General features: G+C 44.5%; 1 protein-coding gene across 2 annotated transcripts in view; it reads left to right on the top strand.

Annotated features, from left to right (window-relative positions):
- Nucleotides 1-4,675: 4,675 nt before the first annotated feature.
- The window catches only part of ankfn1a (ankyrin repeat and fibronectin type III domain containing 1a), a 100,172-nt gene continuing 92,807 nt past the window's right edge, over nucleotides 4,676-12,040 (top strand). The window contains exons 1-5 of one of the 2 annotated variants that reach the window (XM_030340193.1): nucleotides 4,676-4,843; nucleotides 4,926-5,042; nucleotides 5,844-5,974; nucleotides 6,614-6,802; nucleotides 10,082-10,626. In XM_030340193.1, the coding sequence (XP_030196053.1) occupies nucleotides 5,856-5,974; nucleotides 6,614-6,802; nucleotides 10,082-10,626 (853 nt within the window). In that variant the 5' untranslated portion in view covers nucleotides 4,676-4,843; nucleotides 4,926-5,042; nucleotides 5,844-5,855. The remainder of the gene's footprint in view (nucleotides 4,844-4,925; nucleotides 5,043-5,843; nucleotides 5,975-6,613; nucleotides 6,803-10,081; nucleotides 10,627-12,040) is intronic. The other variant, XM_030340194.1, reaches the window with a different exon arrangement.

Raw genomic sequence — 12,040 nt, 5'->3', positions numbered from 1 at the left:
ATTAACACAAGACATGGATCTCGCCGTGAACAGACCATACGTCAACATGGCTTTGTTTGTGTTAGCGACAGATGCTATCAAAGACATAATGAAGTGCTGATCTTGTGATATAATATGCTAACATATGCTCTTATGTTATAGCAGTGGTGGGAGTTTTACCCAAAGGCAAATAATGTTTCCGAAGCTGCGTACAAGGACCCAAGCTTTAAACTAAATTAAACACATCTGATTGTGAGTGTTTAAGACTTGGGGTAAACATTCACCACATTATAGAACACTACATTCCTTAAGCATGTCAATTTTGACATTCATCATACAAATCTAATTTCCTTTACCATGTCCAAACTGACAATCACATCTCAAATGACGACCACAGCATTGGAATTTCGGATTGGAGTTTTTTGTGTTTTCCTTGGTCCTCACGAGATGTCTCAAGCCAGGTGCGCTTGTAGTCACTCCAACGCACAGTCATGCACGCACCATCACACACCCTTTTGATCCCGGCCGAGAGATTGCACAGCCAGGCATCTGCAGTGTTTATACCCAGCAGTTGGATACGCGAGTGTTTGTTCCCCTGTTCATTTAATTATATTTTGGGATATTTTGTAACAAATGCCAGAGTTAATTTTTTGTGAAACACTATCGACAGGAACAAATGGTTATTTTATTAAAACTATTTTAACATGAGACACACACACAAAAATACTGGTTTTATTTATTGTGAAAATACATGGCACGGTTTACAGTTTCTGTTCAAAGTCAGCAGGGAAATTCCAAAATAAATACACAATCAGTGTTCCCTTTCTCATACACTAGGATCATTCCTCTCATTTTACATGAGACACAATTTCCCAGCAGCCTGCTGGTCAGGCCGTTGGTATGCCGGCTCTGGACAAAAACATCTATCAAAAAAGCCCATTATGATGTTGAAGTGGTTATGCCCCCAAAGCGGAAACCAGAAAGTATATTGGGATTTTAACACCTGATGACAACTGCTTTCCCCTCCTCGCTGTGCTGCAGGCCATGCAGATAAAATGCTTACTAAACCAGCTCCGCAAAACAGCTAAATCACTTCCTTTCCCCGGTCCATTTGTGGTCCACCATGACAGCGGTCGTTTGCTTTGGATCCATTCCTCCTGGGATACCGCCTCCACCCTCCCGACTACTCCGCCCAATGCTTCCTTTTCAACCGGCCACAACAGATGGCTGCTGTACATGCAGATACTGCGGCGCTACAATTCACACGCCACAAACAGTTACCTGGGATCCTACTTCTTTACTTCCTTTTGTGTGTTATGTTCCCTCACAGAAGGGTTCACTTTGAGGAGAAATAGTCCACTATCATTAAATTTTGCGACGGAAATCTGTATTGAATGCACTCAATTCAGTCACGAAAAAGGGACTGCTTGTGTTTGGGTGTTTCTTCGTTAACAAAAGCAGTACTGGCTCATTCATAGATTTGTCAAGGATTGATCTAAAATACTAATTGAGTTGAATCTCTCATCGACCGTCATTCATTAATCGATATGCCTTTGTGATTGGCTTCTCAAGTTGCATCCATTTTTTACCAAATCGTTTTGAATATGAGATGGATGAGATTTGTGTGAAGGAAGGAGTTCCATACCTCGGTGTACTCTATGACCCACTGACCCTTGAATTGGAAGCCCTTCCTCTTGGCTCTTTGGGAGCGCAGAAAGAAGTGTATTTACACTGAGAAGCAGGAAATGAGGTAATTCCATGGTTGCTGAGCGGAACCCTCAGAGAAAAGAAAAAAAAGGAAAAGGAGAAAGAGAGAGGGAGGCAGAGATTGAAATATTAGGAGGCTTCCTCTCCAGTCTTCCCCACAGTGCTATTACAGGTCATCACTCAAGCATGCATTGCTTTGTGAACCGCTCGCCTTTATCGGCATCGCTCCCTCAACCTCACCATCAATCGATACAGGCATACGACATAGATTATAGGATGTAGATTAGGCAAACAGATCCTATTCGCCTTTAACTCTTTTTGCCTTACTTTTGGCCCTACTTTTTGCCTGATCAAATTGCGTTATCTCCTGAATTGTATTATTGCTCCCTGCTCCTCCCTCTCTCAAGCGTCTTCATTAGGGTGGGCATGACTGCTGGATTTGAGAAATCATTTTGATGTTTTTATAGTTATTTGTGGGAGGGGAGTTTAAAGTTGAATTTATCTTGCAGTGCACTGAGCTTCTTTTATTACATAACCATGCCCTTGTGAGCATGGCATTGAAAGTATGAACGTTTCATAAACTGAGAATTGCAGTCTTGTGTTGTTGCTCCTGGGTTGGGTGTGTGTGTGTGTAGATGGAAATGTGGCCGTTCAAAGCAAAATAAAAGAGCACTGATGTCCAAAAGGTACAAGCCAACCATCACTTATTAGAATTTCAGTTCATTTTGACTCGAAAAGGCATTTAAACCAACTTTTATCGATTGGAGAATATCCAAAGTAAGATATCTTTCAGTAAGCCAGACAGAAACCTTGCCTTGCCAAAGCAGATAAAGACCTACCAAAGGATTGGGCTCATTCATTCTACAAATGCGCTTGCGTGTGTTTTACTCAATATGGAATGACCTGTCTAACAAGTGGATGTGAAACGACAGGCAGATGTTTCCTGGTCTGCATGCACAGACAATTTGACGGACAGACCAGTGCCCATGCCATCACCCCAGATAGAACAGGCAATGGCTTATGCCTTTTTAAAATTATATCTCTTCCCTTGATGTCCGACACATTTTTATATTCCAGTGCCCTTTTAACCCCCCTCCCCCCTCCCTTTCCCCCCTGCACTGTATGTTGCTTTTTAAGATTAGAGTTATTTTCTCGTTTTATGTTAATTTCTTATTCAACACGTCTTTTCTACTGCTTCCCATTTAACTCTGAATGGCTTATATAGACGATCATCCGATAGATGATATTCATGCACCAAAAATGTGCATTTTATGACATGTTCTGGTGCAGTAAGCCTACTGCAACTACAAGTTCAACAAACTGGTCTGTCTGTGCCTAGCCTTTCATACAAAGACAGAAACATAGTTTGATTCAGATGTGATGTGCTTCTAGGATATAGGCCTACTTTATAAAATATAGGTTTGGAAGAATGTTTGGGCTTGTAGGTTATTTATGTGCAACATTTGTTTATATTAGATTGTCTGCTTATTAGAGTTTTGAGTCCACACACACACACACACACACACACACACACACACACACACACACACACACACACACACACACACACACACACACACACACACACACACACACACACACACACACACACACACACACACACAGTTTGAGTTGAAGTACACACGAATGATGTAGGCCTACTATTGAAGAAGATATTTAGAGAAAGTATGCCACGACATGTTCTGATTTTAATATTCAATATTGTGCTGCCACCATGTGGCTCAAATTAGAACTCTACCTCAATGTTTTGAAAACAGGCATCTGCTAGGCGTTCAAATTCCAAACCGCCCGGATTCCATTGAAGAAGACATTTACAGAAAGTATGCCACCGCTGGGCATACCAACCCTCACCCCTGACTGTGGGTGGGCCATGTTCTGTAGATTCAGCTTAAACGGGAACTGAATAGAGTTACAGGGAACTGAATAGAGTTAAAGTTTGAACTGCAAATTCTTATCAACACAGTATTTTAGCTAGATGGGGTAAATAAGAGATGGTAAATCTATCGAAGATTTAGAGTTTTAAGTTTGTGCATATGACTTCTTGTTCAAATAATCTTAGTTCTTAGTAAAATTCGTGAGATCAAAGACTCTAATGAGGTCTGACATATTCCAAACAAGACTTTGGAAAATGTGCTGGAATATATAAGAAAGGTTGGCAGAGCATGGAAGCTCAAAGAAACCCGCAATCTCCCAGAAGGAGGGCCCTTTGCCATCTAGGTCAAAGGTGGCGCAGGTGTTCGCCTTATGTTACTTTAAACATGGAGTTTGTTTAATTTAGGTTTGCCAGAGCACAAGCACACGCATGTGAGTGTACCCGCTTTTGAACGGACATTACAAAAAAAATGGGACGGACCTCCCATAATGAAGATGATAAGCAGTTCTGCTTTTGGCCTGCGATGACGTCTGGGTCAGAAGCAGGACGCATACGGCCGATTGGAGGGGGCACGTTCACTGACAGTGTGGTCCAGCGGTACAAAATAAAGATGGCAATAATTGAATAAACAGTAGGCCTAACCACTGTGGTCATTCATTGTTATTTCATATTCATTTTTTTTTGTTTACTACAATAGATAAATTGCAAGGATGATAGCTAGTATCTGAATAAAAGTATCCTTTATTAAAGTTCAGTGATCATAAATTCCATGATAGATTAACAAGAGAATGTAAAGAAATGCCTACACAGCATGCTACACATCATTCACGTTGTTTTCCCCAAACAGCGTGTTATCATGTCCATAGCAATATTTCTCCATGGACGGTTTGTTTATACAAACTGCCCAGATGTAGCCTAATTGCAGTCCAGTAATTTCGGGGCGGATAGCCAAACAACATAAGCATTTCCTTCCCTAAAGTTATCTCCTCTGCGCTGTCGCCTTATTTTGATGAAGCCTTCAAAGACAGTCGACTCCTAAATCCCGAGCAGATGGGGAGGCCAGAAATAGTGTTTTTCCCCGCTGTCCGGCCAGTGGTGATGTCGAAGGGGAGATGGATAGACTCCTAAATAGTAGATGGAGATCACCCTTTACTTTACTGTCGCCGTGACCGAAGCAGCTTCACTCCGAGTTGATTGGCTGATGAGCTACAACATAAGTGAACTTCGGCCGCTCCCAGATCTGGAACTGGGCGTCTGTGTGTGGTAAGTAGGCTAAAATACACGCTCTGACTGAAATATGAACCGCATCCGGCCTAGCTGACTTTAGGATGTTTTACATTGCTAGGCAGCAAGGAAGGCAGAGACAAAAAGACACGTACCACGGACTGAACAGATGGGATCCTCCAAACAGATGCCATTGTTCCGAAAAAGTTAGAATGCAAGAAGAAAGATCCAAAAGACGGTAACTACTATCCAGGCAAAACTTTTTCTTTTAAACTCTAACTAATGGCGCTCGTGCCAAATGCATCGCAACATTGTTACAGAGCGATACGCTTATTCGTAGATTGCAGTGATTGATCATTTGCGCCATTCGCTAACAAAGGTTTACACTGGCCAGTTGACAACACTTTACCTTTACACTTTATAACGTGTTTCTTTGGTTCAATAGCGTAGACCACGTTCAGTCGGGGGTTTCGTTTTACCCGCATGGATTTTGACAGCAGCACACCTTCATGTGCGGACACACACACACACACACACACACACACACACACACACACACACACACACACACACACACACACACACACACACACACACACACACACACACACACACACACACACACACACACACACACACACACACACACACACACACACACTGCCCTGGAAGGAGGTGCCGGTGTCATGACTCAGCAGCGTCCGAGTAGCCGGGACACGTGAAGCGCAACACGCAAACACCCGCTCCCATAGGCTGACCACCTGAGCGAGGTGCAAGAGCAGGCTGCATTGACCCCGCCTTTATTATGCATAATAGTTGTCTGCAGTGTAAGAAACAGAGACTTGATTATTAACGTTAAGAGAAAATCGTTGGGAACGATCCTACTTACGCCGTTCTTATAACATATGTGACATAAGTCGCTTTGAGGTCAACAGGATGTAGGCCTATGTGATTGACCCATACATCCCAGTGTTGATGAAGGCTATAGTTGAAATGCCTTGCTCATCACCTGCGGCCCTACCCTCTCATTATGAAACAGCTATGGCTGACGATGTCTGTGGACTCAGATAAGTCCCGCATGCTGCTGTCACCGCGAGACTCGCGGACCACGCCATGTGTCTTTCAACCGGCTGAGGAGAAGGATGACATCCCCGGTGTTGGGGACGATAGGTAGGCCTTACATTTTATAATTTATATTAGTGTGTGTGTGTGTGTGTGTGTGTGTGTGTGTGTGTGTGTGTGTGTGTGTGTGTGTGTGTGTGTGTGTGTGAGATAATGCAATTATGCCAAAACTCTTATATTAAAAGCACATTACAGATGAATGCTATGATTGTTTCGACCAGGCATCGAATGTCAGGTGAATTACACCCTGTAGGGCCTCACCTTACAGCTTAATCTGTTATCTAGATGTACTGGTTTTTCAGGGACAGCGGGTTGATCGCAGTGTATTAATGGGGGGCCGAGCTGGGGCTGGCTTTCAGGCGGACAAAAAACAACAACCTAATCTCCCAATATTTTGGCCTTTCAAAAAGGATGACGCACCAAGGCTTACAGCCTCTCTAGAATGTCACAGTTGTTAATTCTATAAAAAATGATATGCAGACCACTGATAGCTGTGTTTGTTTTGTGTGTGGGTGTGTGTGTGTGCACAAGGGAAGTGCTTGTTCTTGCTCTTTACCAAAAATAAACGCATAAATTCAAAAAACAATAAATAATTAAATAAGCCATGCTCCCAGTTTTATCTTTCTTCAAACTTGTGTCCTCCGTTGTGTCCTGACTTGAACTCTCGTTCATATTCTTGACCCACAGTGTTCTGGAGATGCTGAGCTACTCCAAGTTCTCTGACCTGGAGACATGGCTGTGCATGCCCTCCACTCTGCTCCCCAGGGCCCTAGAGTCCACCCTGTCCACCTCCTCCTCCTCCTCAAACACATCCGTCCCTTCGAACCCTTGTTTCTCTACCTGCAGCGACACCAGAAGGCGGGCCATGCCGGAAAGGTAATCAGCCAATCACAACAGCCCCCTCCAGCCCCACTAATGCATAAAGAAAAGACAATGACCTTAAGTAGTAGTATCACTGCTGCGTACCCCTGCTACGTACTCCATCATGTGCTTCCCAAGGAACTAGCTTAGGAGCAAGGACTCTGAATCAACTCTGCCTCCTGCTGAGTTTAATAAGAAGTTTGGGCTTGGAGTAATTGATTAAAACCGGCGATGGCCACCAGATGTCTTTTTAATGAAGTTTTAGAGGATTCTCTCTCTCTCTCTCTCTCCCTCTCCCTCTCCCCCTCCCTCTCCCCCTCACACTCTGCAGTTTTTCCAAATCACTTCCCTCACACCTTCTCCCTGATGCTCTCTTCCCTTTTTAAAAAAGCTCTTACCCTTTCATTCTCTCACCCTCTCTCTCTCTCTCTCACCATCTGCAGTCGCCTCATCGTATAACTAGCCACGTTTTCTCCAGTAAACCTATTATCCTTGCTAATAAAGTTTTTCTGTGTCTGGCACCATGACGATGACTATCGGTATGCTAGGTAGAACAGACCTGCTAGGACTGCAGAGTGACACAGCAGGGGGGGCAGGGGAAACAATAGATTTGGTTGTTATGCGGTGAGGTGATGAGGAAATAGCAATCATTATGGGCTGGCTGGGTAATGATAACACATAAGCTGATAAAATATCTCCCTCTGGGTTGCAGGTAGACAATGGAAATTACCATAGGATAAATTCCAGCAGGGTTTAGCTGTGTTTAGTGTGTCTGTCTGCTCTGCCTAGCACTTTCAATCGTGTGTGTGTGTGTGTGTGTGTGTGTGTGTGTGTGTGTGTGTGTGTGTGTGTGTGTGTGTGTGTGTGTGTGTGTGTGTGTGTGTGTGTGTGTGTGTGTGTGTGTGTGTGTGTGTGTGTGTAGAAACTGAGTGTTGTTTTAGTTGGTAACTTAGAGGCAGGTAGACTTTCACTGACAAAAGCTTCCCTAACTGATCTTGCTTTGTTGCCACGGCCATGATACATGATGCACACACACGCACGCACGCACGCACGCACGCACACACACAGATAATTGGTGGGCACACACACACACACACACACACGCACGCGCCCGTAAGGTAAAACCTCGCTGGGCATTGAAACACTTGAGCAGGGCAGCACCTTCAACGGTAGACCTCTACTACGAGTCGGGAACAAGTACCGAGGAATCTGTAAAAACAAAGACGACAACGATATATTTGATCACTTTGCCGCAAGTCGGCCACATCTGTCTGGGGTGGAGGTGGAGTAGAATGTATGGAGCATATAGCAAGTGATATACGACGGCCACATCATCGGACCATGAGGCTAAGCGAGAGAGAGAGAGGAGAGAGGGACTGCAGGGGTCAGTGGAGCGCCCTTTCTTGTTGAGTTGGAGATGTTGAGCTGGAAGGATGTGCTGGGGTTCTTCTCACTGAGGAAGAGGACGAAGGGCGTTGATCGCGTCCGGGGGTCATGGCGAAGCCGCAGCTACGTCGTCACAGATGCGAGGTAGTGGAGAAACCTTTTGTCGATGAGTAGTATCATAATAATGATACAAATAATAATATTTTTCAGATTCTGCTCCAGATTTTATATTATTATCATTTCTTTAGACCGAGGTTATAATAATTTCCTCTTAAAATAATAACAGCAGGACTGTTATTACAGGACAAATGCCGAGTACAACCAAATGATTTATTTTCAGTTAACACGTAGTGCTATAACAAACACACAACCTCATTAGCATAAGAACCGCCACAAGTTACTGTCTGTTATCCCCTATTCCAGCCGATACGTTAATGTAACTCATTTTGTTTGTGTGTGTGTGTGTGTGTCTGTCTGTCTGTCTGTGTCTGTGTGCGCAGGTAAACAAACAAAACAAGCTGATTAGTAAGGCCTTTCTCAGATAAGTAGAACGGCTTCTGTCCTTCCTGGGATGCATATCTGACAAGTACAGTCACAGGGCTGAGGGCTGAATAGACCTGTAATACCACCACTCATCTTCTGATGACAAACAGCCCAATAGGCCTGTTCTGACAGTTTAGACCGAAGAGAGGATTGGCTGTTTGAAGAGACTTGTGATTCTCTGTTGGAAATCTTGACTAATACTATTATTTAGTTTCCATCTGATTGCATTATAGTTGACCGCCCTTTGTAATGACTGCGATAACAGTTTATCGACGGCATGCCAGGCAAACAAATGATGTCAGCCGCAGGGGGAGTATGGGAGTCTTGTAATATTTTGTACAAGTTGTTTTCCTTGTGTGTGTGTGTGTGTGTGTGTGTGTGTGTGTGTGTGTGTGTGTGTGTGTGTGTGTGTGTGTGTGTGTGTGTGTGTGTGTGTGTGTGTGTGTGTGTGTGTGTGTGTGTGTGTGTGTGTGTCAACATGAATATATGAGTTTCTAGTTAAGACCTCCTCTTGGTCTCTGGTGGTAGGTTGTGATGGGCATTTGAGTGGGGGAAAATGCATTTGATTGGTGTTTCATGGGAACATGATCATCAAGTTTGCAGGCCTTCTCATTGTGTTTGTATCAGCCACTGCTGGTTGGTGCCGACATGGAGAGACAGGAAGCTGTCGCGGTTCATACGAAATGCAGTGTTTGTTTTGGGAACACCACATTTTTCCGAAGGCTCCTCGACTAGGCTTTGACAAATACTGGAGTTCTGAGGTGACCTATATATTATTATATTTCTGTATCTGCCATTTAGTGGGCACTTTTATCAAGAGCGCCTTACAATAACGCGAGTGCATACATACCTAAGATCGGGGATCTAACCCACTTAACGCTGGCAGCCTTCTCTTCCAGTGGAGCTGCACATTGACAACTGTCACCCTACCCTATGAGCTATTTAATTTCTCCGTCTTTGTGTCAAAGTGTTTTATCATCAAACCAGTGCAGTACAACATAAGTCATGCTGTACAAAGAAGTTCTGTGTCAAGAGAGGGGTGCGATCATACGTACAAACACAAAACACATTAAAAAAGTAGTAAAGTACGACGTAAGAGAACTACTTTCTTTCCAACTTATTTTTGCATGTGTTTTATGTGTCTGTACTTTTTACAAGAGCAACAACTAATACAATAATGAATGGAAAAGTACTGCACAATAAAACAGTTAATCATACACACAGCAATGATAGACATCCAATCATTACCCACATACAGTGTCCAGAGCAAGACTGATCGGGCTACATAGATTTATCATCAAGTATTGATGTTCCTTTGTACTTTGGGGGTCATTCTCTTACACACTGGGGTCCCCCTGCCTCCAGGCCTCATGGGAGCGAGGTGGCGTTCCTCAAAGCAGCGCTCGGGACGGAAACCCCCTTCCTCATGACACCCCTCGGCCCCATCCTCTCCTCCACCCCCTGCTCGGCCGTTGGCACGGCGACGACCTCCACCTCGCCGACGACCTCCACCTCGGGAAAGACCCCTACCTCTGCAATGAGCTCTGTCTCTGCAAAGAACCCCACCTCGGCAAAGACCTCCGCCTCGCTGATGACCTCCACCCCTGCAAAGATCTCCACCTCATCAAAGAACCTCCCCACCTCGTCGAAGACCTCCACCTCGCTGATGACCTCCACCTCGTCAAAGATCTCCACTTCGTCAAAGACCTCCACCTTGCCGAAGACCTCCACCTTGGGGAGAGCCTCTGCCTTGACCTCCGCCTCGGGGAAGACCTCGACCTCAGCAGAGACTCCCCCCAGCCCCTCCACCTCGCCGGCGGAGCCCGTCCCCTCCCTCCAGGGAGGGGTAAGTGTCAGGAAGCGCCGACGGCTGGGGGCCAGTCCTGGTGGGCTTCGCTGGAATGCAGGAGGTGGGTCTATCTGTCCGTCTCTGCTCCTGTCGGTTGGACCATCTGTTTGTTTCCCTCTAAATTTCTGTGTTTGTCTGCCTCTGTCTTTCTGTCTGTTTCTCTCCGTCTGTCTGTCTGTCTGTCTGTCTGTCTGTCTGTCTGTCTGTCTGTCTGTCTGTCTGTGTGTGTGTTGTCTGTGATCCTGTCTATAGCTCTTTTGTTCCTTTGCCTCTCTCTGTCACATGGTGTCTCATGATTACCATCAACTGTCAATCTCTTACTTTTACTTGCTTACTTTACTTATTGTTTTGTCGTCGTTTGTATCCAATGAATGGCTTATTGGAAGGTCCTTTTGCTATATCTGTATGGATTTCACTGAAACAAATCGATGGAAGTTACGGACCAAAGCTTCTGACACATTCTTATAAAAGAGAGACACATTCTTATAAAAGTATTCAATATTTGAGTTTGAAGATTCGGCTCTCCAAATGGCAAAACAAGCCTTATCTTTTCAAATAATAAAATTTGGCAATGGTCTTCATCAATTGTCAATAAATTCACTTGGTAGATGAACATCAAAAGTTATTGGGAAACAATCTCACTCCCACATGCACACATGCACATACCCAAGTGTACACACATGCGCACACGCACATACCCAAGTGTACACACATGTGCACATTCCCAAGTGTAAACACACACGCACCCATACCCAAGTGTGTGCACATGCTCACTAGGGTCCCGTTTGTCTGGACAGAGTTTCACAGTGTTGACATTTAGCAAGTGTCTCCTCGCCCCACCCTTCTGGAGAATGATAATGCACTTCCTGTTGGGACCGATTAAACCCACACAGTCATCTCATCTTCCCCCCCATCCCTCATCCCCCAGCATCCTTCTCCCCCTCCTCCCTCCATGAATACAGCTTTGTTTCTCCTCTTCTTCTTTCCTGGTCCTCGTCTAATCTTTCCATTTCTGTAGTGTTGCTGTTGGTGACGAGCTTTTTCTTTTTATAATGGCATACTCTGCTTTGTAGTGTGTACATGAACAGTTGGTCTAGACTTCCAGATTGTTGTAAGGGGTGGAAATACTGATATTATTTTAAGAATACATCTCAGGGATGTGAGGATAGTTCCAGAGAATGGTTGATTGTTTAAGTATTATAGTACTGTTTCTGTGTAATCTTTAAATACACGTTATAATACATATTATCTAATCCGATCCCGTGATTAAGTTCACCCCAACCGTCCTCCAAACATTTTCCTCCCTTGTTTTGATCTTATGCTGTTCTTACTCGCATTAGACGTCAATGCTCAGCAATTCTGACATCCACCGCTAGAGGGGGCTGTGACTTAAGCGGCGAATCGGAGCAGAGGGGATAACGGCGGGAAGGCTGCGTGTTGATCGGTTCAAGAGGTTATCCACGCACCGTGGTTTA

This window comes from Gadus morhua, chromosome 18 (assembly GCF_902167405.1).
Source record: "Gadus morhua chromosome 18, gadMor3.0, whole genome shotgun sequence".
Classification (NCBI taxonomy): domain Eukaryota; kingdom Metazoa; phylum Chordata; class Actinopteri; order Gadiformes; family Gadidae; genus Gadus; species Gadus morhua.
The sequence above is the reverse complement of the archived record's forward strand: the minus strand, read 5'-3'. Positions and strand labels throughout refer to the sequence as shown.